At 42.0% G+C, this 27,823-nt stretch overlaps 1 protein-coding gene and 1 long non-coding RNA gene across 5 annotated transcripts in view; one reads left to right on the top strand and one right to left on the bottom strand.

Moving 5' to 3' along the window:
- eloal (elongin A, like) overlaps positions 1 to 27,823 on the top strand; it is a 48,244-nt gene that overhangs the window by 7,659 nt on the left and 12,762 nt on the right. For all 4 annotated transcript variants that reach the window (XM_073056728.1, XM_073056726.1, XM_073056725.1 and 1 more), the window contains exons 2-4: positions 3,966 to 4,022; positions 15,207 to 15,319; positions 19,244 to 20,171. In XM_073056728.1, the coding sequence (XP_072912829.1) occupies positions 3,966 to 4,022; positions 15,207 to 15,319; positions 19,244 to 20,171 (1,098 nt within the window). The remainder of the gene's footprint in view (positions 1 to 3,965; positions 4,023 to 15,206; positions 15,320 to 19,243; positions 20,172 to 27,823) is intronic.
- The window catches only part of LOC140733426 (uncharacterized), a 31,787-nt gene continuing 18,964 nt past the window's right edge, over positions 15,001 to 27,823 (bottom strand). Inside the window, exon 3 of the long non-coding RNA XR_012100281.1 lies at positions 15,001 to 16,718. This is a non-coding gene — a long non-coding RNA (uncharacterized lncRNA). The remainder of the gene's footprint in view (positions 16,719 to 27,823) is intronic.

The raw sequence follows: 27,823 nt of genomic DNA, 5'->3' as shown, positions 1-27,823 counted from the left end.
TGCCCACTTCCTATGCTACACTGACGACTGCATTGGTGCTGCTTCCTGCACCCATGCTGAACTTGTCAACTTCATCAACTTTGTCTCCAACTTCCATCCTGCCCTCAAATTTCTGACACCTCTATTCACTTTCTCCGCAGACTGCTTATCTACATGTCTATTACAAACCCACGGACTCTCACAGCTGCTGGACTATACCTCCTCCCACCATGTTACTTGTAAAAACACCATCCCCCTTATTGCGTTTCCTCTGTTTCCACCACATCTGCTCTCAGGATGAGGCTTTTCATTCCAGAACGAAGGAGATGTCCTCCTTCAAAGAAAGGGGCTTCCCTTCCTCCACCATCAATGCTGCCCTCAACCACATCTCTTCCTTCTCACGCACATCTGCTCTCACTCCATCCTCCCACCACCCGACCAGAGATTGGGTTCCTCTTGTCTTCACTTACCACTCCTAGTATTTGCTAGGTGGAAGACAAGCTGGAACAGGACAAAGTCTCATGCACCATCAATCTACTCAGGGACTTGAGCTATATATATTTTTTTTGGTGACTGTATGTTTTCTCCTATCATAACTGTGTGCTATTGGTACTGTGATTTGCACCTTAGCCCCAGAGAAATGCTCTTTTGTTTGGCTGTATTCATGTGTATGGTTGAATGCACCCCCATACAATCTCTTCTCCCTCCTACTGTCTGGGAAAAGGCTCCGAAGCATTCAGGCTCTCGCGACCAGACTATGTAACAGTTTCTTCCCCCAAGCTATCAGACTCCTCAATACCCGAAGCCTGGACTGACACCTTGCCCTACTGTCCTGTTTATTATTTATTGTAGTGCCTGCATTGTTTTTGTGCACTTTATGCAGTCCTGTGTAGGTCTGTAGTCTAGTGTAGCTTTCTCTGTGTTTTTTTTATTACGTAGTTCAGTCTAGTTTTTTGTACTGTGTCATGTAACACCATGGTCCTGGAAAACGTTGTCTCATTTTTACTATGCACTGTACCAGCAGTTATGGTCGAAATGACAATAAAAGTTGACTTGTCTTGACTTGACAATTAAATTTGAACTTGAACTTTAAATGCTATCTGTGGTAAAGGCTTTCAGGCAGTAATGCTTTTAGTAAGTTCCTTCCAAGCTTTTTCATTTTCTTTGTGAGTTCCTGATGGATAGCAACCAGTAAGTGTATAGGGAAAAAAGTATTTTCAGTGCTGCAATTCATTTTCCTGCCATTGTAATGGAATACATCTACTTGAGGGAACATATCGTACAAACGTGCTTGAGGATGTTGGGTTCAAACTTGTCTCCTGCCATTAATACATTGTGTATTTTAAACAATCCACCAAAATGTCGAGCATTGAGCATCGTGCAAAACAGCACAGCACAGGCCCTTCTGCCCACGATGTTGTGCCGACCTTTTTACCTACTCAAAGAACAATCTAACCCTTCCCTTCCACATACTGCGGCTCTCCATTTTTCTTTCATTTATGTGCCTATCTAATAGTTATTTAGTCAAGTGCTTTCAACACACATCTCTCTATAAACCCAATTATTAACCAGCTGAAGAGACTCAATACCTGAGGGCATAAGTCTAACACATACACCTCGCTTCATCATTTAAATTTATTATTGTCATGTGTACAAAGATAAAGGAATAGTTTGCCTTGCATACTGTTCATATAGATTAATTCATTCATTTCAGTACATACTCACTTAATATCCAGGAAGCAGCAAAAACGTGGTTCTCCAAGGCAACAGGACAAATACCATTTGATAGCTTTAGGCCTGTACACACAGGAGATTCGCAGAACTGGGGTGTGGGAATCTCATTGAAACCTATCAAATAATGAAAAGAAGAGATAGAGTGAATGTATAGAGGATGTTTCAAATAGTGGGAGAGCCTAGGACCAGAGAGCAGAACTTCAGAATAGAAGGATTTCCCTTTAGAAGAGAGATGAGGAATTTCCTCTGCCAGAGAGTGGTGAATCATGGAATTTGGTACCACAGGTTGCAGTGGAGGCCAAGTCATTGGGTATAGTTAAAGCAGAGGTTGATAGGTTCTGGCTTAGTAAGGATGTCAAAGGTTATCGGGAGAGACACAGGAGAATGGGGTTGAGAGGGAAAATAAATCAGCCATGGTGGAATAGCAAAGCAGGCTTGATAGGCCAAATGGCCTAATTCTGTTCCTAAGTGTTATGGTCTTATACGATATCATGCTATTATGAAACAGAACACTACAGCACATTATAGGCCCTCGGCCCTCAATGGTGTGCTGTCCTTTTAACCTCCTCCAAGATCAATCAAACCATTCCTCCCTCCAACTTTATCTTTGACTGCTGCTGATACATTGTAAAGCAAAGCTGATTTCTAAATGTCCTCTCCTTGAACAGGGAATATACTTTGATCCCCACACTGTGTGTGTGTGTGTGTGTGTGTGTGTGTGTGTGTGTGTGTGTGTGTGTGTGTGTGTGTGTGTGTGTGTGTGTGTGTGTGTGTGTGTGTGTGTGTGTGTGTGTGTGTGTGTGTGTGTGTGTGTGTGTTCGTACCAAATACACATATTTCGTTACATATATTACATGTGTCTCACTTAGCTGGTGAGGACGATTTAAGAGTGTCACTGGCGAGGTCAGACTATTTTCTGCTGCCTGGGTAAGTGCTGTCATTTTTAAGTTGCACGTTTATAGTGTGTGGTAAATGGAGTAGGTCAAATCCTGCATTCCCATAGATAGGCACTGAGCTCACTGCAGACTCAGCCATTCCACATTCCTACCAGCACATGCAGTCATTTGCCATTTGTGTTGCATGGCTAGCTAAATTATGGGAACTTCAAATATTAAATTTTTATAAATCTTTGCTATTTTAGTCAATAATACTCACATGTTATGTGTTAAATGTTATGAGCTTGAAAAATAAATTGGAAATATAAAAAAAAAGAGATTCACAAAATGCTGGAAGAGCTCAGGAGGTCTGGCGACCTGGGGGACAGTAATAGCTGGGTGAGAAGAAGTAAAAGGTAAGAGTGGGGAATAAAGGGGGGGGGGGGCGTGGAATTTGTTTACCAGAAGGAGAAATCGATATTCACGCAAATACCCAGATGGAATACAAGGTGTTGTTCCTCCATCCTGAGAGTGGCCTCGTCTTGGCACAAGATGAGGCCTTGACCGACACATCGGAATGGGACACACACACCATCCGCCACAAGTGGGACTTCCCGGTGGCCAAATATTTAATTCCATTTTCCATTCCCCTCCTCCTTCCCTTTCTCCTTTGGTCCACTCTCCTCTCCGATCAGATTCCTTCTTCTCCAGCCCTTGACTTTTCCCACCCACCTGGCTTCCCCTATCATCTTCCAGCTCATCTCTTTCCAATCACCACACCTTTTTATTCTGGCATCTTCCCCCTCCCTTCTCCGTTCTGAAGAAGGGCCTTGGCCTGAAACATCGACTATCTACTTAATTCCATACAGGCTGCCTGACCTGCTGAGCTCCTCCAGCATTTTGTGTGTGTTGCTTTGGATTTCCAGCATCTGCAGGCTTTCTGATGTTTAAGATTAACTTTATTTGTCTCACATACATTGAAACATGCAGTGAAATGTGTTGTTTTGTGTCCAAAGTACAAGGATGCCAGTTGGCAAGTGTCACCATGGTTTTGGTGCCAATGTAGCATGCCTTTAACTCACTAATCCTAATGGTACATCTTGTTTTGGAATGTGGGAAGAAAGCAGAGCAACCAGTGAACCCCAATGGTCACTAGAGAATGTGCAAACTCCTTACAGACAACAGCTGGAATTGAGCCCGTCTCGCTGGCCTTTTAAAAAAATTGCACTAAATGCTATTACACCACCCTGTCTTGTGTTTAGGAGAAATGTAGCTGTTTTAACAATGAGTGCTTCCAATTTGCCTGAATGTTCGTGTTAAGATGAGCATTTGACTCCATAATTATACACTATGACTTTATTTATGGATCTCTTCCAGATACTGAAGTTGTTGGAACGACTGCAGGATTTAAACATTACAGTGGATGTTCTGGTGGTAAGATATAACATTTGTATTAAAACTCTATTTTATCAGTTGAATTTTTCAATTTGCTAGTGATGTCTCAAAATGAGAAAAAGATCATGTAAACTCAACTATTTTAATTAAAATATCAAAAAAATATATAAAGTCAGTTCAGTGGTCATCTAGGTCAACACCTGGAATTTAGTTAGAAATGTTCTTGTATTGGCTGTACTTCATCCTTGGTCAGTCAGTTGCACATTGTATCAACTTGTACACCAACAGATTTTTAAAAATTGATCTGTTAATATTATTGAGTTAATATTATTTTATGTGATGTATGTGATATATACTGTATTTTGTGCATTGGTACCAGAGGGACATTGTTTCATTTAGCTGTACGAATGTACAGTTGAATGATAGTAAACTTGAACTTCTCCTCTCTGGAACTGTGGGTTCTGAAGTGGTTGATGAAGTCAATGGAAAACAGCTGAGTTTTCCACAGATGGCGCAGAATGGACCTGACGAGGTGGGTAACCACAATTTCCATCTTCAAAGTGATCCAATCACTAAAGATGTTTCTACATCTTTCCAACCCCCTTGCTTTCCACAAGGATTGCTTCCTCTGCTATTTCCTTGCCCATTTGTCCCTCCCCGCTAATCTCCCATCAGACACTTATACCTGCAAGGGCTTAAGTGCTACACCTGCTCATACACCACCTCCCACTACTCCATTCAGAGCTCCAGGCATCCTCCCAGGTGAGGCAACGCTTCACCTGCAAATCCACTGGGGTCGTCTGTTGTGTCTGCTGCTCCCATTAGAACCTCCTCTACATTGGTAAGATCTGTCATAAACTGGGGAACTGCTTTGAGCACCTCCACAACATCCACTAAAAGCAGGACTCCCAAATATTTCAATTTCCCTTCCCATTCCTGTTCCAGTGTGTCAGTCCATGACTGCCTCTTGTGCCAAGATGAGGCTGACCTCAGGGTGGAGGAGCAACATCTTCTATTCTGTCTGGTACCCTCTAAACTGATGGTATCAATCCTGATTTCTTCTTCCGGTAAATAAATTCCCCCTCTTCCCCTTTGCCCCCCCCCCCAACCTTCCTCTATTCCAACTCTGACCTTCTAACTTTTCTCACCTGCCTATTACATCCCCCTGGGTGCCCCCTTCTTTTACATTCTCCTATGGTCCACTCTCCTCTCTTATCAGATTCCTCCTTCTCCACCCTCCTGGCTTCACCTATCACTTTCCATCTAGCCTCTTTTCCCTCCCTCTCCCCATCTTTTTATTCTGATGTCTTCTCCCTTCCTCCTCAGTCCTGAAGAAGGGTCTCGGCCAGAAATATCAACTATCTATTCATTTCTATAGATGCTGCCTGACCTGCTGAGTTCCTCCAGTATTGAATATCTGTTGCTTTGGATTTCCAGTATCTGCAGATTTTCTCTTATTTATAATTTGTCAAGGTACACAGATGTATGTTATCAGAACATAGAAGACTCCTGCACTTTTAAGCCCTGCAGTCCATGATGTTGTACCATCCTTTTAACCTACTCTAAAATCAAGCTAACTCTTCCCTCCCACATAGCCCTTCATTTTTCTATCATCCATTTGCGAGTTTCATTGATGTCCCTAATATATCTGCCTCTGCCACCATCTCCGGCAGCGCATTTCACACACCTAAAGCAATGTGTTTTTCTTTTAAAAAAAGCTTACCTCTGACATCCTCTGTACGCTTTCCTCCACTCACCTTAAAATTATGCCCTCTGGTATCACACTTGCAGCATTGGAAAACTCTAGTTAAGCTGAATCTGAAGTATGCATACAGTTCAAGTCGCCCTTTTAGAGGAGGGATATCAAGACTTTGGAGAGTGTGAGGAAGAGGTTAACCAGGATGTTGCCTGGATTAGAGGGCATGTGCTAACAGGAGGTTGGACAAAGTTGGGTGGTTTTCTCTGGAGCGGCAGAGGCTGTGGGGAGATCTGATAGAAGTTTATAAATTTATGAGGGGAAGAGATAGAGAAGATGATCAGTATCTTTTTCCAAGGGTTGAAATACCAGAGGGCATGCATTTAAAATGAGAGGTGGTAATTTCAAAAGAGATGTGAGGGACAAGTTTGTTTTGCACAGAGTGGTGGGTGCCAGGAATGCACTGCCTGGGGCAGTGGTTACAGCAGAAACATTAGAGACATTTAAGAGATGTTTAGATGCAAATTAGTATAAGAAAAGCAGAAGGATATGGGCATTGAGATTAGTTGGCCATTTGATTACTAATTTAATTGGCTTGGCACAACATTGTGGCCCAAGGGGCCTGTTCATGTGCTGTACTGTTCTGTGTTCTATATACTTCAGAATTGCTGTACTTTTAAAGGTGCATTGAGAGAGTAAATGTAACCGTGTGCATTATATCAGCCTGCGGAAAATGTACAATCACAAGTCAATTTATTATGTCGGTGTTCTATAGTAGGAAAAGCTTCTCAAGTTATGGACAGTTACAAACATTGGATACCCTTGGATGTTTAACTCATTACACTTATGAGGGGTGATTGATAAGTTTGTGGCCTAAGGTAAAAGGAGTCAATTTTAGAAAACCAAGCACATTTGTTTTTCAACATAGTCCACTCCTACAGTTACATACTTAGTCCAGCAGTCGGGAGCATACGGATCTTGAACCTCCAGAAAGTGTCCACAGCAGGGGTGATTGATAAGTTCATGGCCTAAGGTAGAAGGAGATGAGTTATTATCTTCAAAATTTCTGCATAAACACTCAAAGAGTTTAACTGCATGTACATGTAAAGAGAGCTGTATAACTCACCTCCTTCTACCTTTGGCCACAAACTTATCAATCACCCCTGCTGTGGACACTTTCTGGAGTCCAAGATCCATATGCTCCACGACCGCTGGACTAAGTGTGTAAATGTAGGAGCGGACTATGTTGAAAAATAAATGTGCTAGGTTTTCTAAAATTAACTCCTTCTACCTTAGGCCCCGAACTTATCAATCACCCCTTGTACACTAATTAAACTGAACCAGCACTCAACACTCGCCAGTTAAGTTTTGTAGATTCGGCATGTCATCAAAAACTATTAAAAAAACCCATAGATGCACAGTGGAGAGTATCCTAATTGGTTGCATTATGGCCTGGTATGGAAACACCAGTGCCCAGGAATGGAATGGACTACGGAAAATGGTGAACACAGCCAACTCCATCACAGGCAAGCCCTTCCACCAATGTGTACATTTATAGGGAGAGCTGCCACAAGAAAGCAGCATCCATCATCTGGGACCTGCATTCTCCTGGCCACGCTCTCTTCTCACTACCATCATTGGACAAGAGGTCGAGGAGCCTTACCTTCTACACCACCTCAACTCGCAACCTACAGACTCACTTTCAAGGACTCTACAACTCATGTTCTCAGCTTTTTATTTGCGCAATTTGTCTTCTCTGGCAGATGGTTGTTTGTCAGTATTTATGTATAGCTTTTCATAAATTCTGTTTCTTTATTTTCCTGTAAATACCTGTAAGAAAATGAAACTAAAGGTAGTATAGATATGTATGCATACTTTGCTAATATATTTACTTTGACTTTAATGTTATCGAAACTAAGAGATGGGGATAAGAGAGAGGATGGTGCTGGAGTGTGGAGACATGTTGCAAGTTGCTGTTCTGCTCATTAATTCTATTATACATCAATTATAAATTATTAAAATTAAAAGGCCATTAAAATGAATCCACATTTTAAATAGATGGTCGTCTTTGGTTTGCCTGTCCTGGCTGTTAGATTGGGAGAAGCAATTGAAACTGTCACTAAGTACAAATGCTGCGATCTCACCTGGTCCATCAACGCCACCTCTTTGGTCAAGAAAGCACAGCAGTGTCTCCACTTCCTGGGGAGATTGAGGCAGGTGAGGCTCCTGCCCATTCCCATTTTAACCAAGTTTTACAAGAGCACCACCGAGTGTGTCCTGACCAGCAGCCTCACCATCTGCTACAGGAATTGCAAGGCATCTGACTGCAAGTCTGCAGAAAGGACTGAAATGACTGCTGAGAAGATCATCAGGGTCTCTCTCCCACCCATCAGAGATATTTATCAGGAGCGCTGTGTAGGCAGGGCCCTTAGAATTGTCAGTGATCCCTCCCATCCATCCAACAATTCCTTTAACCCCCTACTATCAGGGAGTAGGACAAGGACAAGAACTGTTAAGATTTTTCTCCCAGGCCGTGAGAGTACTGACTCCCTGCAATCACCTGGGTCTCGTAATGTATGAAATGCCAGTAGCATTGTACTGTTCACTTTTTACCTTGTGTCATAAATGCACATTATTTGTGGTAATAGTTCTTTATATGTTGTGTGTGAATTGTAAGTATTATGTTGTGCACCTCATTCTAGAGGAATGTTGTTTTGTTTGGCAGTATACATATGTACAGTTGACAATAAACTGAACTTGAATTCATACATGTAGAGACGTACCTTTGGTCGTGTTAAATAGTGGCATGCTACCGAGGAGAAATTTTGTTCATAGATGCACTTAGGCAATTCGAAATTGAGAAAAAAAGAAAAAGTCTCTTCCTTTCATGAGTCCTGATTAAGGGTTGTGGCCCAAAATGTCAACTGTTTATTCTCTTCCATGGATGTGCATTGGGCAGAGTCATCCATCTGAAGCAGATGTATCTGGATTACTAGGTGTAATGGCCATACAGGCTTTGTGGATTCAATATCCTATATTCATAACCGTAGTTATGTTAGGTATACGACTGTGTTAAGCAATTAGATTCAGAACAGATCTGGCAGTACAGAACACGATACCATGAGGTGCAGTAGACATACATTAGCAGGAGCGTTGTAGTCCACCACAGACTGTTTGCAGATAATGTCACTGTAGCTACCACATCTCAAATAGTGATGAGATGGAGCACAGGAAGGAGATGAAGTCTCTTGTGACATGGTGTCATGACAACAATCTTTCCCTTAATGTCAGCAAAACACAAGAACTGATCATTGACATCAGGAAAGGAGGAGAGTGTTACACGTTCTTCTGTCTCCATCAGTGGTGCTGAGGTCAAGAGATTTGAGAGCTTCAAGTTACCTATAGCCTGACCTACTCAACCACATTGATGTCATGGCTAAGAAAGCTCTTGAAAGTCTCCACATTGTTGAGGCTAAAGAAACCTGGCACATCCTCATTGCCAATCACTAATTTTTGTCAATGCATCATAAAAAGTATCCAAGATGTTAAGACATAGGAGCAGAATTAGGCCATTCAAACCATCGAGTCTTCTCTACCATTTCATCATGGCTGATCCATTTCCCACTCAACCCCATTCTCCTGCTGTCTCCCCATAACCTTTATGCCCTGACTAATCAAGAAACTATCAACCTCCACCTTAATAACCCAGTTACCTGGCCTCCATAGCTGTATGTGGCAAAGAATTCCACAAATTCATGGCCCTGTTCTAAATGAATTACCCTCTATTCTGAGGCTGTGCCCTCTGGCTCTAGGCTCCTCCACTATAGGAAACATCCTCTCCACATCCTCACTCTATCTAGGCCTTTCAATATTCAACAGATTTCAATGAGATTCCCCTCTTTCTTCTAAATTCCAGCAAGTACTCTGAGCCATCAATCACTCTTCATATGATAAGACTTACAAAGTACATTCTCAGAGTCATTCTCCTAAATCTCCTCTGAACCCTCTCCAATGTCAGCACATCCTTTATTAAATAAAGGGCCTAAAACTGCTTTCAATACTCGAAGTACCTTATAAAGCCTCAGCATTACATCCTTGCATTTATATTCAAGTCCTCTCAAAATGAATGCTAACATCGCATTTTCCTTCCTCACCACCATCTCAACATCCAAATTAACCTTTAGGGAATCTGGCACGAGGTCTCCCAAGTCCTTTTGCACCTAGGATTTTTGAACTTTCTCCCCGTTTATAAAATCTGTCCTATTTGGATTCATCACTTTTCCACACCTGACCATATGAAATTGCGGAGAGTTGTGGACACAGCTTAGCACATTATGGAAAGCAGCCTCCCCTCCATGAACTTTATCTATACTTCTCACTACCTTGGTAAAGCACCAATATAATCAAAGACCCCACCCACCCCAGATATTCTCTCTTCCCCCCCCCCCCCCCATCAGGCAGAAGACAGAAAAGCACGTACCACAAGGCTCAAGAACAGCTCCTGCTCACTATTATAAGACTATAGAGCAGTACCTTTGTACTGTAAGACAGACTGAGGTCAATGGTCTATAACTCACACGGTCATGGGACAAACGTACAAACTCGTTGCAGACAATGGGGAGAATTGAACCTGGTTCACTACTATGAAGCGTTATGCCAACCACTACACTACCATGTTGCCCCACCAGCTTTGATTTGACTTCTATTTCTTCACTTGGAACATGGCCATTCGATTCCTAATTTAATTGAATCGGCACAGTACTGTGGGGCGAAGGGCCTGTTCCTGTGCTGTACTTTCTATGTTCTACATTAAGGTGTAAGATTAGCCTTCTTATTAGATGTTCTAGGTAGTGTTTGAAACTTGATCTGGGTTTGCCTGGCTGTCTAATGAGGTTATACACAGCTGGGATTCCCTGGCAGGGCTGATGATTCTGGGCAAGCTCTTCACATGGCAGTTCTGTGTTTGCAACAGTTGAGACTTTGACAGTGATTCTGACCAGAGACAAGCTCCTGAGCAGGTGTAACTGTGATTTATCTTCGGTCCATGCCAAATTCTTATCTGAAGACATTTTAAAGATTAACTTTATTTGTTACATCCACATTGAAGCAGACAGTGAAATACGTCGTTTGCGTCAACAACCAACACAGTCCAAGGATTTGCTGGCGGCAGCTCGCAAGTGTCAGCAAGTTTCTGATGATAGCATAGCATGCCCACGGCTTACTAACCCTTACTAACCAGTACGTCTTTGGAATGTGGGAGGAGACCAGTGGAAACCTATGTTGTCACAAGAAGAACGTATAAACTTCTTACAGACAGCAGTGGGAATTGAGCTCCAATTGTTGTCTCTGTAGAGTGTTATGCTAGCTGCCACACTAACATAAAGTAAGTAATATTGTGTTTTGAGAAATTTAATTTCTGTAGTACATAAGTCTTATGTTATGTACTCTCATTTGTCTGGTTATTGATTATATCTTGTGTCGCAAGATTTTGCAGTGCTATTTCTGGAAAGGTCTAGTGAATAAAACTACTAATGACAAGAGAAGTGGGGGCGGTGCCATTTAACACTGTGGTGTATAAGAATCTCTTGTAGGTTGTGGTGATTTTCTGGAATTGTCTGTCCTGGAGGCAGGATTATGGGGGATTAAAGAGGAAATGGAATTTTGAAAGGTCAGGGGATTGAGCGTGGGAGGGAACTGACACACGTGAGATTGATTAGTTGTAGTCACGCTGAATGTTTTCATTCATTAAGAATGAACAAACAATATGAAAATAAAAATATTGCACTGTTTTCCATTTGTTCATGATATTGTTCAGTCTATCCATTCATAGTATTCTTCATTCTGCACATTGGTAGTGTTTGCATGTTCTCAGGATAGAGTATCCTTTCATCTCATTGGCCTTCTGGGGCAATACAACTATCAGATGTTTGAGAGGCCTCAATTCCAGTTTAGACCACACTTGGAGTATTGTGAGCTATACTAAAAAAATGCATTGGGAACGGTCCAGAGGAGGTTCATGGGAATTATTCCAGGAATGAAAGGGTCAGCTTATGAGGAGCATTTGATGGCACTGGGCTTCTACTTGCTGGAGTTTAGAAGAAGGGGGGAGGGTTCTCATTTGAAACCTATCAAGTATTGAAAAGCCCAGATAGAGGGTGTTTCCTAGAGTAAGGGAGTCTTGGACCAGAGGGCACAGCCTCAGAATAGAGGGACATCGATTTAGGACAGAGATGAGAAATTTCTTTAGCCAGAGGGTAGTGAATCTATGGAATTCATTGCCATGTATGGCTGTGGAGGCCAAGGCATTGGGTATATTTCAAGCAGATATTGATCACTTTTTGATTAGTCAGGTTGTTAAAGATAATGGGGAGAAGCAAGGAGAATAGTGTTGAGAGGGATAATAAATCAGCCATGATGGAATGGCCGAGCAGACTCTAGGCTGAATGGCTTAATTCTGTTCCTATGTCTCATGGTCATGGTTAAGCCCCACAAGAAATTCAATTGGACAATGGCTCTCCTTTTTCAGCATAAGCCATGAAGGACTTGACTGCCAGCAAAGCATTTATTGGGTGTATCGTATACCCTATTATTCCCAGGCATCAGGGATGGTTGAGAGGGTGAATGGGCTGTTAAAGCAACTATTTGTCTATTAACACCAATCAACACCTTGCAGTGGTGGCTGCAGAGCCACCTCAAGCCTTGTGCAACTTGAAAAAGATCCTTACTGCAAAGATCGCCAATGACCAGAATCAAGTTTATTATCACTGACACATGTCGTGACATTTGTTGTTTGTGGCAGCAGTACAGTGCAATACATATAAAATAATTATAAATTACAAATAGATAAAAATAAATATTGCCTAAAGAGCAAAAGGTAAGGAAGTGTCAATGGGTTCATGGTCCATTCAGAAATTTGATGGCAGAGGGGAAGAAACTGTTCCTAAGATTATACAGATTCCTGTACCTCCTCTGTGATAGTAGCAATGAGAAAAGGGCATACCCTAGGTGGTGAGAGTCATTTTCATGAGGCTGCGCCTTTTGAAGATGTCTTTGGTGGTGATGAGTGTTCTGCCCATGATGGAGCTGGCTAAGTTTACAACTCTCTGTAACCTTTTCCAATCCTGTGCATTGGCACCTTCGTATCAGACAGTGATGCAACTTGGCAGAATGCTCTCCATTTACATCTACAGAACTTGCTAGTCTTTGGTGGCATGCCAAATCTTCTCAAACTCCTAATGAACGACCAAATGTTCTTGGGGACCAGTGGACGTGAGAGCACTGTATAAGGAGTCCCACAGGGGAAGGAAGGTATGAGTGCACATTCCAATATCTTTTAGCAAAAGGACTTGGACTTAGAGCCTTGGCTCTGGCTGCACCAAGCTTCAGTAGGAGACCCCTGGTGCTACACAGGGCAGTATCGTGTAACAGTTTCTAAATTCTTAGGCTCCTTAAGGTTTCTTAAAGTTGTCATAGCTGGGGGTGGCGGTGTAGTGGGGACAAGCTCCCACTACCTATTAAATGTTTTCAGTGGCGTGCATCTCATTTATCTGCTGATTACCAATTCCATCTCCTGTTCTTCATGTGTGGCTTAGCTACTAAGCCCAGCAGAACTGTTTCCACTGACAGGAGAATGGGCAAAGGTGGGTTACTGATGCCCTAAAACCAGTTGCTTCAGGCAGATGGGACTAGTCAGCCATGGTTGGCAGCTCATCTCGGAGAAGGAAAACTCTGCTCTCAAACCTTCACTGCCTTGCAGCTACTCATGGGGCAGGCTTTGGGAGTAAACCGCGAAGAAAATTCCTGGAGTCTGTAAGGTAGTCCTACATTCTGTTCAATGCTGACTGGCAACCCCTTTGACACCGATGGTACCAAACTGTACCGGTCTCTACTGTTCCTTTGAATTCATCAGCTGCAAGGAGAGGGGGAGCCTGCTGCATGTTGAGTTACCTGCTCTCCATGTCGTACTGCCCTGGCTTGCATATTGGTTTACATTTAGGACACTACCTCCATGGTCGACCCCCGACCAATAAAGGGTCTTGGACTCCTCAGTTTGCTATTTCTGTGGCTGTGAGGAGTTGATGTATCACTGAAGTACAGAATATGAGAAGTTGCAGCCTCTGTTTGAGTATCTGCAGGTACTGCTCCTCAAGTTCTGGCTGCACCGAAGTCCCACGTTCTTAATTGAGATTGGCCAGTCTGTTTGGGGATCGGACTAGTGGGCTGCATGCAGGATCTCCTGGTTGGGTCTGGCTAAGTTGGTTATTGGTGAGACCAGACAGTGGGCAGTCGATGGTCTGCCCAAGCTGACTGCCTACCCCTCTTTCGGGGTTATGTCCATGCTTGGGTATCCCTGGAGGAGGAGCACATGGGATTCTATTTTTATTTTTTTACTTTATCAATACAAAGTGCAACATGCCCTTTCAGGCTAATGAGCTGTACTGCCCAGAAACCCAACTATTTAATCCCAGCCTAAACACAGGACAATTTACAGTGACTGATTATCCTACAAAGCAGTACATCTTTGGACGATGGGAGGAAACTGGAGCACCTTCTGGGAACAGTGGGTGCAACAGGAGCTTTGGTGCATTCAGGATAGAAATGTCAGTGTTATAATTTAAAACTTTTGACTGTAAACAGTGTAGATAGAGGACTATTGTAGTTTTGTAATAACATGATGCTGTAATCACTGAATAAACCCTTTTGAGAAAGGGGGATTAAAAAGCTTCAGTGTGCTGCTGAGCACATGACCTACAGTGTGTAATGTGCCTAGGGGGCAACATTCCCTTATGGCATCTTCAACACGAGATTCTGCAAATGCTGGAAATCCAGAATAACATGTACAAAACATTGGAGAAGGCAGCACCTATGGAAAGGAATGAACAGTTGAAGTTTCAGTGGTGACCCTAGATCAAGATTCAGATACTGCCTGACCCGCTGAGTTCCTCTAGTGTTTCGCATGTATTATTCAAGATTTCCAATATCTGCACAATCTCTTGTGTCTTGGAAACACCAAAAATGCTTGACCCTTCTGGAATTCGTCAGTAGCGCACAAGCTGAAATTAAAAGACGATGAATTACAAAGGGATGTCAGAACGTAACATTTGTGAACTAGTAATTTGTTTCTAATGTAGCCAGGACATAAGTTTAAACCATAAGTGAATGTTTTACCCATACTCAGGATTCAAGATTGTTTAATGCCATTTCCTGTACACAAGTGTAAAGGAGAACGAAATAATTGTTACTCCAGTTCCAATGCAGCACAAAAACACAGTAAGATAAAGAAGTCAATAATAATAATAAAAACAAAAAAAGGAAGATAGCTTGTATGAAAATTGTTTATTGTCATTCTTCTGTACCCAAGTTTAATGGAGAATGAAATGATTGTTACTCTGGATCCAATGCAGCATAAAAAACAATGAATATAAATATAAAAGCAATTCCATTAAACATAATGCACAAGTAGCAGTTGAATTTAGCCACATTAATCTCATTGAAATATTTTGGATTTGTTTGAATTTTTGTTTTAGGAAACAGGAATAGGAAAAACAGTAAATGGATTCAGGAAAAATAAAGATGTTGGTGGCATTGCTAAAGAGTTGGTTTACCGGTGGAAAAAATTAATACCCCAACAAGCATCCAGGTAAGTTTTCAATCACAGCTTGCAGATTATACTGGAAATTTATCTTTGCAAAGTGAGCACAAATTATACGTTCCTGGACTTCATGTGATTCATGAAAGTTATTCAAGATTCAAGGTTGTTTACTGTCATTTCCAGAACACAGGTGTAAAGAACAACAAAGTAATTGTTGCTCCAGATCTGATGCAGCACAAAAAACACTGTAAGATAAAGAACACAATAATAAAAACAACACAATAAATAAAAATACATAAGATAGATTATACATCCATAAAATGACACAAAGCACAGAATTATCTGGACATAAGGTGACTGACAGGAAATGATAAAGTAGTGGTGCTTGGGAGTGTGGAGGGGTTGGTTAATGGGTGAAGATGTTAACCATCCTTACTGCTTGGGGAAAGTAACTGTTTTTGAGTCTGGTGGTCCTGGCGTGGATGCTGCATAGTCTCCTCCCTGATGGGAGTGGGACAAACAGTCCATGAGCAGAAATCCTTCATGATGTTACTGGTACATTTCTCTATATTTGTCTTTGATGTTGGGTAGGCTTCCTGTAACTACTTCTGAATCAATATTTGTCAAATCTGAGCAGTCACACGTTTGCTGAAATTAGTGTCACAGGTATACAGGGTGTTTAGCACACTAGCCTTCATCAGTCTGGGCACTGAGTAGAGGTACTGAAATTTTATTTCATCTTCTAGCGACACTAGGCTCTTCCAACCCAACGAGCCTGTGCCTCCCAATTATACCCATGTGATCAATTGACCTACTAATCTGTGCATCTTTGGAATGTGCTTGGAAACCAGAGCACCTGGAGGAAACCCACATGGGCATAGGGAGTGGTGGTGGGGGGGGGGTGGAATAACAGTGAATTTGAAACCGGGTTGCTGATGCTGTAGTAACATTGCACTAACCACAAGTCTACCACAGTTGCAGTATCGTTTGCAGTTAGAGTCATAAATTACTGTATAGGAAAGATGTGGTTAAACTGGAAAGAGAGCGAAGAAGATTTCTGAGAATGTTCCCAGGATGAGAGAGCCTGAATTATCGGGGGAGGTTGGCTGGGCTGGGCCTTTATTCCTTGGAGTGCAGGGGAGTGTAGGGTGACTTTACTGTAATGTTTAAAATAATGCGAGGCGTCGATGAGGTTAATGCTAACAGTTTCTTCCCCAGGGCAGGGAAGTCCAAAACTAGTGGGTGTAGATTTAAGTAGGCACAAATTCAGTGGGCTGACAACTCCATTTCTGAACCAATGACCTTAGGATGTCTCTGTTGATGTTCGTAGGAAAATAGGGAAACTAGTCAGAATTCCTTGTATTAGAATAATAATAATGTATTTACAGAGCACTTTTCATACAGACAATGTAGTTCAAGGTACTTTTCAATGGAATAAAATGCAAACCTGAAAATAAAGAAAACGAACAAGATGTTAGTTAAAAATAAAGTTAGATAAGTAGATTTTGAACGACATTTAAAAGTGTCAACTGAGTCTGCATCCCTTATAGTTTTAATTATTGGATTCCACACTTTAGGAACATAGTTCAAAAAAGCTGACCTGTCAATTATCTTTTGAGGGATATTGTTTAAATTTAAGGGACCGGCAGAAGAAGACCTGGGAGCTTGAGTGGGATTGATTATAAAATTAAAACTATGCCGTGATATACTCTGGTTGCAGACCTTTATGATCTTTAAAAACAAGCAAGAGAATTTTAAGATCAATTCTAAAAGATACAGGAAGCTAATTCTGTTTCCTTTGGGTGGTGGTGGACCCATAATTCGGCTCAGATAAATTCTAGGATTCCAGTCTTGTATTGCTATGTGTTAGATTGGAAAGTTCAAAAGAAATTTCAATATGGAAGAATCTGGTTTGTGAAGATATATAGTACATAGCTGTGTTGAGTGAAATTTGACCACAACTTTATTTAGAGATATAGCCACAGTAACTGGCCCTTCTGGCCCAATGAGCCTGTGCTGCCCAGTTAGACCCATGTGACCAACTAACCTATTGACCTGCACGTGGGAGGAAAGCAGAGCACCCAGAGGAAATCCACGTGCAAAAAATACAAGCTCTTTACAGACAGTGGCTAGAAATGAACCTGGGTCACTGGCGCTGTAATAGCGCTACACTAACTGTCATGCTACTGTGACTTTTTAGTATTATTGTACTTTGATGTCAAAAGGAAACCCTGCTTACTGAGCCCATCAGTGTTGACCTCAACATAAGCGATTTCAATGCATTTCCAGTGTACTAGGTATGGGGATTTCAAAGTCAAAGTAAAATTTAACATCAAAGTACATGTATGTTACCATATATTACCTTGAGATTTATTTACAGGCATTGGCAGTAAAATAAGGTAATACAATAGGATTTATGAAAAACTATACATCAATAAAGGAGAACAAACAACTCGTGTTCAAAGACAGTTAAAACAATACTGAGAACGTGAGTTATAGAGACCTCGAAAGTGAGTCAGTAGGTTGTAGAATCAGTTCAGAGTTGTGGTGAGTGAAGTTATCCACCCTGGTTCAGGAGCCTGTTGGTTGGAGGGTAATAACTGTTTCTGAACTTGATGGTGCAGGACTTGTGGCTCCTCTACCTCCTGCCCAGTGGTAGAAATGAGAAGAGAACATGGGCTGGAAGCTGGGGGTTCATGATGATGGATGCTGCTTTCTTGTGGCAGCACTCCATATAGGTGTGCTCAATGGGGAAGGTTTGCTTGTGATGGATTGGGCTGTATCCACCACTTTATGTAGAGTTTGGTGTTCCTGGGAATTAGTGTTTCCATACCAGGCTCTCTGAGTACTCCAGTTTTTGGCATTCTTGCTCTCTTTCATCAGAAATTAGTTGGATTTCATTCTGAAATAAGCTTGGAGGTGGCAGGTTGGTGTAACGTTTTACAGCACCAGAGACCTGTGTTCAATTCTCACTGCTCTGTGTAAGGAGTTTGTACATTCTCCCGGTAACTACTTGGGTTTCCTCCAGGTTCTCTGGTTTTCTCCTACATTTGTAGGTGAATTGGTCACATCGGTGTAATTGAGCAGCGTGAGTTCGTTGGGCTGGAAGGATCTGTTACGATGCTGTATCTCAAAATTCTAAATAATGTAAGTGTGTATCTGAACTGTAGTTACAAAGTAGTTTAGATTTAAACTGGGGTTAGAGATAAAAGCATTTTGTGTTATCTCGTTACACTACCTCATATCTGGATCAACATTTAACTTTTTACTTTTATGAATGATATTTAACTGGACGGCTTCTGCCTCCTCCTTTTCTGGTCCTGATGAAGGATCTCGGCCCAACACAATGGCTGCTGTTTATTCCCCTCTATAGATTCTGCCGGACCTGCTGAGTTCCTTTGGTTTTTAGTGTGTAATGTGAATGATGCAGTGAACAATGGAATTCGGAATTGTTTTATTATTTTCATATTTTCTGAGAAATAGTGAAATGCTGGCCTTGCATACTGTTCATTGAGATCAATTCATCTCTCAATATTCATTCGTAACAACAGTGCATTGAGGTAGAACAAGGTAAACCACTACAGAACGAAGCGTAACAGCTTCAGATAAAATGCAGTACAGGTAAACAAAAAAGAGCAAAATCATGAGGTAGATAGTGAGGACAAGAGTTCATCTTAATGTGCTAGGGGGCAGTTCACTAGTCTTATAACAGTGAGCTTATTGGTATGTGCTTTCAGGTTTTTGTATCTTCTGCCTGATAGGGAGGAGAGCAGAGGGAATGTCCAGGGTGGGTGGTGTCTTTGATTATGCTGGCTGCTTTACTGAAGCAATGCAAAATAATGTGATATTTGGCTCATAATATTATTGTGTATATATCCAAAATAATCTGCATAATCAAGTATTTATTGTTTCTCTTGTTCTCTTTTTCAATTGTGACTTTTACTGGAATTGTGGGGGGGGATAAAACTTCAGGAGTAACAGAGAAAAGAATGAAGAGAGTGGGGAAAGTGACCATGTCAAGAAGAAGTCTAAAACGAAAAACACCAGTAAGCTGTCATCAAGAGAGTCTGGCCACATAGAAACAGTGCATGCCAATAAATGTCCAAGACCCTTAAATGAGGGAAAAAGCCCGGAGAAACAAAAAGGAACTGTTTTTTATGAACAACCTTCCACAGAGAGTGCAGAACAATTAAAGACCAGCAATTTCAAATCTTCATGGAAAGAAAGAAAAGTTCATCATTGTGCATTGACAAGTAATTCACTGCCAGACCAACAATTATTTAGATGTGAAAAATCAACATCATCCCAGAAGAAGAAAATTACGTCGTCAAGAAGAGATAGAAAGCCAGCAGGTGGTGATGAAATCACAAACCACCAGTATAAGAGAAAGTCTTCAGCAGCAGTCTCTGCTCCATCCTGCAAGGACGATAAAGAACCATCTCATTCAGGAAAGGGTATTCCTAAAAATGGTGAAAAAAAGAAAAATACATCTGTGAATGAAACAAGACATTCCAATTCAGTTTGCAAAATAGAGGAATGTTCTGGAAAGAAGAGAGGACCAGACAAGTCACAGGACATCACTCATGAACCTAAACAGTGTATTCAAGCTGGGGAAATGAAATCTTTATCAAAGTGTCAAAATGAAGAGTTTGAGAAACCACTTATGTCATTTGAATCATATCTAAACTATGAGGAACCACAGAAAAAAGCACGGAGACACCACAAAAATAAGAATGTGCCCAATTTAGAAAAGGACAGCGGCTCTAAGTTAACCTTTCCCACCAAGAAGGGGAGTGATGGATGTCAATTATCTTATCGGAAGGAAAACACAAGCAAGGGAAATATGTCAAAAAGAAATCAATCTGATGAAGACATTTGGACTGGAGAAGCAAATAAAAAGGTACATCAATTGATAGAAAGTACATGTTCAATATTATTGTCATTCAATTGTACACATGTATACAGCTAAATGAAATGAAGTTCCTCTTGAACCAAGGTGCAAAATACAGTAAATGGGTTATAAACAGCACATAAAGTAATATGAGCACAATAATATTGACAGATAATAAAAAAATTAATAAAACAATAACAGGTCCTGATTTTAGAGCAAGAAAAAAGAACAATCACATGGAAACAGGCCCTAAATATGAGATTCTGTAGTTGCTGGAAACTGAGAGTAACACACACCACACAAAATGCTGGAGGAATTCAATAGGTCCGGTAACGTCGATGGAGGGGAGTTAACAGTCGATGTTTCAGGCTGAGACCCTTCATCAGGATTAGAAAAGAAGGGGAAAGAAGGCAGAATGAGAAGGTGGAAGGAGGGGAGGGAGTATAACTAACAGGTGATAGGCGAAACCAGATGAGGAGTGAGGTGGATGGGTGGGAGAAAGAGGGATGAAGTGAGAAGCTGGGAGATGTTAGGGGGAAAAGATAAAGGGCTGAAAAAGGAATATGATAGAAGAGTGGACCATAGGAGAAAGAAAGGGGGAGGGGCACCAGAGGGAGGTGATGGTCACAGGAGAAGAGAAGAGGTCATAGGGTAACCAGAATGAGGAATGGAAAAAGGGATGAGGGGGAGGGGTTAATGATTACTGGAAGATAGAGTTCAGTATTCATGCTGTCAATTTGGAGGCCACCCATGCAGAATATGAATGTTGCTCCTCCAACCTGAGGGTGACCTCCAACAGTTTGTGTGTGAAACAGGCCCTTAAGCCCATCTCACTTTTGCCAACCCTGGTGTCCACCGAACTAGTCACATTTGCTTGCATTTGGCCCGTCCCACTAAATCCATCCTATCGATATTCTTATCCAAATGCCCTTTAGAAGTTATTGTACTTGCCTCAACTACTTTCTCTGGCAGCTTGTTCCATCTGCCGAACAGCCTTTGCTTTAAAAGAAGCTCCCCCTCGGGTCCCCTTTAAATCTGTCACCTGTCGGGTTCTCTACACAATATTCAAACTGCCACCTATTTGCAAATTCTCCCAATCTGTCTTAGTCCTTCTGCAGACTTTTTGCCTCGTCAATACTGCTTGACCTTCCACCTTTCTTTGTATCATCTCTTGTCTGTAAAGCCATATATTCCATCATCCAAATAATTGGTGTAGAGCGCAAAAAGAAGTGATCCCTGCACAGATCCTGTGGAACACCACTAGGTACTGGCAGCCAATCAGCAACGGCTCCCTTTAGTCCCATTCTTTCCCTCCTGCCAATCAGCCAATGCTCTATCCATGCTCATATCTATCCTGTAAAACTATGGGCTGTTAACTTGTTAAGCAATCTCATTTGCAGCACCTTGTCAAAGGCCTTCTGAAAATACAAGCATACAACATCTGCAAATTCACCTTTGTCTATGCTGCTTGTTATTTCCTTAGAGAATTATAACAACTTTGTTCTGACAAGATTGTGCCTTAAGGAAAGAAACCATGCTGACTTTGGCCTATTTTATCAAGTGCCTGCAAGTATTCTGAAAACACATCTTTAACAATCCACTACAACATCTTCCCAACCATTGAGGTTAAGCTAACTGGCCTATAATTTCCTTTCTTCAACCTCCCTCCCCTCTTGAAGAGTGGAGTGACATTTGCAATTTTCAGTCCTCTGGAACTATTCCAGAAGCTAGTGATTCCTGAAAGATCATTAATGCTTCCACAAACTCTTCCGATGCTTCTATCAGAACCTTGGGGTGAAATCCATCTGGTTGAGGTGACCTATCTACCTTCAGACCTTTCAGATTCCCCAAGCACCTTCTCCCTGGCAATAGCAACAGCACTAATTTCTTCCCCCAACACTCTTGAATATCCGACGTGCTGCTGGTGTCTTCCATAGTGAAGGCTGATGGAAAATAGCTTACCTTCATGTCTTAATTATCCCCCCTTGTTTTTTTTCAGTTGCCTTCTGTTGGTTTTTAAAAGCTTCCCAATCCTCTAACTTCCCACTATATTTTTCTCTATTATATGCCCTCTCCTTTGCTTTTTTTTTTGTTGGCTTTAACTTCCCTCATCAGCCACAGTTGCATCATCTTACCTTTAGAATGCTTCTACTTCTTTGGGATGTATCTATCTTGTGCCTTTCAAATTGCTTTCAAAAACTCTGATCATTGCTGCTCTGCCATCATCCCTGACAGTGTCCCCTTCCAATCAACCTTGACAAGCTCCTCTCTCATGCCTCTGTAATTCCCATTAATCCACTGTAATACTGATAGATCTGACTGATGCACTATCAATAACTCCAAAAGACTGGAAGTAGAGTAAATACTGGAAACTCAAAGTGCAGGATGAAATCTATTGTATTATGCTCACTCTCATAAGAGTTTCTTTACCTTAAGCTTGAAAATCAAAATCCAGTTCATTACATAACACCCTGTCCAGAATAACTGATCCCTTAGTGGGTGCAACTAAAAGCTGCTTTAAAGAGCCATCTTGTAGACATTCTACAAATTATTTTTCTTGGGACACAGCACCAACCAAATAAAAGGAGGGTAGGCTCATGCAGAGCATCCATTGTCAGAGTGTGAAGGCTTTGGCTTAACAAGCTTTGGCGTGAACAGGCAGAGGCACAGTTAAGAAGAGGTAAGCCTTTTTCTTCTTTGGTATAGTCTAATCAGAATGAAGTGCTCCTCCTGTCAGATGTGGGAATTTGAGATACCTGACTGTTTCCCTGTTGACTATATCTGTGGGAAGTGCTTTCAACTTCAGTGCCTGAATGACCAGGTCAATGAGTTGGAGCTGGAGTTAAATGTGCTCAGGATCACTCAGGAGGCTGAAGATATTATAGGCGAGACTTTTGAAGAGGTGGTCACACCCAGAGTACTGGCTTTGGATACTAAATGGAGAGCAAAGGGATTAAGAAGTCAGTGCAGGGTTCCCCTGTGGCCATTCCCCTCAGCAACAAGTATACTTTTTTGGAGACAGCTGGGGGGTGGGGATCACCCATCATATCATGGCAGCAGCTGCCAGGCTGTTAGCACTGTGGCTGGCTCTGAGGCTCGACAGGGAAGGGTAAGGTGAGGCAGCATGGTAGTTATAGGGTACTCGATAGTTAGAGGGAGAGAAAGGAGATTCTTTTGCTGCAAAAGAGACACCAGGATGTTGCATTGCCTCTCAGGTGCTAGGATCCATGATGCAACAGAGTGGCTGCAGGATGTTCTGAAAGGGGAGAGGGAACAGACAGAGGTCGTAGTGCATATTGACACCAATGACATAGGCAGAAAAAGGGAAGAGGTCCTTCGCAGGGAGTATATAGAGTTAGGAAAGATAAAGGCCTCCAAGGTTGTAATCTCCAGATTATTCCCTCTGCTGTGGGCGAGTACAGGTAGGAATGGGGTGATACCATGGATAAATGAGTGGCTTTGGAGATTGTGCAGGGGTCAGGGTTCCATGTCCTTGGATTATTGGAACATCTTCTGGAGAAGAGGTAACCTAATCAAGATGGATGGGTTTCACCTGAGCCAATATCCTGGCCAGGAGGTTTGCAGGGGGCTGAGAACTAGAACCCCAGGTTGGTAAGAGAAGGATTGGACCAGAAGGTAAATGTCAGGGGAAGTACTGAAAGGCAAAATCAAAATAACAGGTATGATGTGTCCATAAGACCATAAAATATAGAGGCAGAGTTGGCCATTTGGCCCATCGAGACTGCTCTACAATTCAAACATGGGCTGATCCAATAGTTCCCGTCATCTCCACTCCTCTGGCTTCTCCCCATACCCTTTGATGCCCTGGCTAATCAAGAACCTATCTATCTCTGCCAATGACTTGGCCTCCACAGCCACTCGTGGCAACAAATTCCACAGATTTACCAGCATTTGACTAAAGTAATTTCTCTGCATCTCAGTTTTAAATGGATGTCTTTCAATCCTGAAGTCGTGTCTAGACTCCCCTACCATGGGAAATAACTTTGCAATGTCTAATCTGTTCAGGCCTTTTAACATTCGGAATGTTTCTATGAGATCCCCCCTCATTCTCCTAAACTCCAGGGAATACAGCCCAAGAGCTGCCAGCCATTCCTCATACAGTAACCCTTTCATTCCTGAAATCATTCTCTGGGTCAGATGGATTGAAGAGTTTATATTTTAATGCTAGGATTATTATGGATAAGGGTGATGAACTTAGGGCATGGATCAGTACATGGTACTACGATGTTATAGCCATTACTGAAACCTAGCTGAGAGAGGGGCAGGAATGGGTGATTAATGTCCTAGATTTTCGAGGTTTTAGAAAAGATAGAGGAGGAGGTAAAAGAGGGGGTGGAGTTGCACTGCTGATCAGGGGTTATCATAGCTGCACTCAGAGGAAACATAATGGACGGGCCAGACACTTGAGTCCATTTGGGTGGAACTCAGGACTAGGAAGGGTGCAGTCACACTGATGGGATTGTAATACAGATCCCCTAATAGCTACCGGGACATTGAGGAGCAGATATGTAATCAGATTAAAGAAATGTGTAAAAATAATAGGGTTGTTGTCATGGGGGATTTCAACTTCAACTAATATAAACTGGGACCTTCTTAGTGTAAGGGGTTTAGATGGAGCTGAATTTAAGTGTATCCAGGAAGGTTTCTTAAATCAACATGTGGATGATCCAATGAGAGTGTGGCCGTACTGTACCTGGTGTTGGAACAATGAGCCTTACCACGTGGGTGAACAGTTAGGGAACAGTGACCACAACTTCTTAGCCTTCAGGATAGCTATAGTTAAGGATAGGTATGGCCCTTGCAGGAGAGTTTTAAGTTGAAGAAGGGCAAATTACAAGGGCATTAAGCAGCAGTTAAGGAGAGTTAATTGGGTACAGCTTTTTTTTGGAAAATCCATATCAGACATATGGCATGTGTTTAAAGACCAATTGCACAGAGTACAGGAAAGGTATGTTCCTGTTAGAAGGAAGGACAGGGATGACAAGGTATGAGAGATGATGAATTTAGTCAAGAAGAAAAAAAGGAAAAGTATGTAAAGTTTCAAAAGTCAGGATCAAACAAAATACAAGGGGTATAAAGAAGCCAGAAAAGAACTAAAGAAGGAAATTAGGAAAGCCAGGAGGGGCCATGAGAAGTCCTTGGCAAGTAAGATTAAGGTGAATTCCAAGGCATTCCATACGTACATCGAGAGTAAGAGGGTAACTAGGGAGAGGGTGGTACCACTCAATGAGTGGTTGAATAGGGAAGGAACATTTGCTTGGATTCAGAGAATGTGAGTGAGGCACTGAATGAGTAGTTTGCTTCAGTAAAGAAAACTAAAGTAAAGAAAAAGGATATGGAGCACTAGAAGATCAGTGCCAAGTGTATAAATATGTTAAGGTGTTTGGAGGTCAAGGAGGAGGAAGTGCTGGGCCTACTAATGAGTATCAAGGTGGATATATCCCCAGGGCCTGATGGAATTTGCTCCAAGTTCTTGAAGGAGGCAAGAGATGAGGTTGCTGGGCCCTTGACCAGTATCTTCCTGTCCTCTCTAGCTACAGGCAAGGTCCCAGAGGACTAGCGAGTGGCCAATGTTGAATTTCTGTTTAAGAAGGGAACAAGGGAAAATCCTGGTAACTATAGACTGGTGAGTCTCGCGTCAGTTGTAGGGAAATTGCTGGAGAAGATTCTTAGGGATTGGATACATGAGCATTTGGAAACCCATGGCATAATTAGAAAGAGCCAGCATGGCTTTGTGCATGGTAAGTCATGCCTTACCAATTTGATAGAGGTTTTTGATGAGGTGATGAGAGAAATTGGTAATGGTAGGTCAGTGGATGGATTTTAGTGAGACGTTTGACAAAGTCCCCCATGAGAGGCCAATACAGAAGATTAACTCGCATGATGTTCATGGTGAATTCGGATTCAGAACTGGCTCGTGCATAGAAGACAGGGTAGCGGTTGAAGGGGCTTATTCTGTAATTAGTGGAGTTTCTCAGGGATCTGTACTGGAACCTCTGCTGTTTGTAATGTATATTAATGATCAGGAAGAAAATGTAAACATGAAAAAATCTGTAGATGCTGGAAATCCAAGCAACACACACACAATGCTGGAGAAACTCAGTAGGCCAGGCAGCATCTATGGAAAATAGTAAACGGTTGACTTTTCAGGCTGAGGCCCTTCATCAGGATGAAAATTGAGATGGGCGGGTTGGTAAAATTGTGAATGATACCAGGATTGGTGGAGTTGTGGATAATATAGAAGAGTGACAAAGAATACAGCATGATGTCGACCAGTTGCAGATGCAGGCTGAGAAATGGCAGATAGAGTTTTAACTCCGATAAATGTGAGATGTTGCAACTCGGTAGGGTAAATGTAAGGAGACAGGAGGGAAAGGCCCTTAACAGTGTTGCTGAGCAGAGAGATCTCGGGATCCAAGTTCATAGCTCCTTGAAAGTGGCTACACAGATCGATAGCAAACAAGAGAAAATCTGCAGATGCTGGAAAGCCAAGCAATACACTCAAAATGCTGGAGGAACTCAACAGGCCAAGCAGCATCTATGGAAAAGAGTACAGTCAACGTTTCAGGTCAAGACCCTTTGGCAGGACTGTACTCTTTTTCCACAGATGCTGCCTGGCCTGCTGAATTCCTCCAGCATTTTGTGTGTATTACACAGGTCGATAAGGTGGTAAGAAGGCTTATGGAATGCGTGCTTTTATTAGTCGAGGCATTGAGTTCAAAAGTCGAGAGGTTATGTTGCAACTCTGGTTCAGCAACATCTGGAGTATTGCATACAGTTCTGGTTGCCCCGTTACAGGAAGGAAGTTGAGTCTTTGGAGAGGGTGCAGAAGAGGTTTACCAGGATGCTGCCTGATTTAGAGGGTATAGGTTATCAAAAGTGGCTGGATAAACTTGAATTGTTCTCTTTGGAGCACTGGAGGCTCAGGGGAGATCTGATAAAAGTTTATCAGATTGAGTGACATAGAGTAGACAGAGAAAATGTTTCCCAGTGCTGAAATGTCTAATACCAGAAGGCCTGCTTCTGGTGAGAAGGTGAGAGGGGGTAGGTTCAAGGGTGATGTGAGGGGTAAGCTTTTTATTCAGTGTGGTGTATGCCTGCTATGGTGAAAGAGGCAAATACATTAAGGCACTTGGATAGGCACATGGATATAAGGAAGTTGGAGGGCTATGGACATGGTGTAGGTAGGAGGGATTAGTGTTTGGAGGTATTTGATTTGCTTTTTAGCTGGTTTGAACAGCCTGTTCCTGTGCTATACAGTTCTGTGTTCTATAACCTGATATTCCCAATCTACCTGCACATTGAAATCCCCCACAACTTTAGTAACATTGCCCTTTTGACATGCATTTTCTATCTCCTGTTGTAATTCTGGCTACATTTCAAACACATGTATATAATTCCCATCAGGGTCTTTTTATCTTCGCAGTTCCTAACTTTACCCACAGAGAATCTACATCTTCTGATTCTATGTCACCTCCTTCTAAGGATTTTATTTTCTTAACCACAGAGCTACCCCTCCCCCTCTGTCTACCTGCCTGTCCTTTTGAAATAATGTGTTTCTTTGGATGTTCGGCTCCTGTCTATTCCTTTCTTTCAGGCACAACTCCATGATGCCCACAACGTCATACCTGCCAATCTCT

This window comes from Hemitrygon akajei, chromosome 9 (assembly GCF_048418815.1).
Source record: "Hemitrygon akajei chromosome 9, sHemAka1.3, whole genome shotgun sequence".
NCBI classification, from domain to species: domain Eukaryota; kingdom Metazoa; phylum Chordata; class Chondrichthyes; order Myliobatiformes; family Dasyatidae; genus Hemitrygon; species Hemitrygon akajei.
Note: the sequence above shows the minus strand (reverse complement) of the source record. Positions and strands in the feature narration are given on the sequence as shown.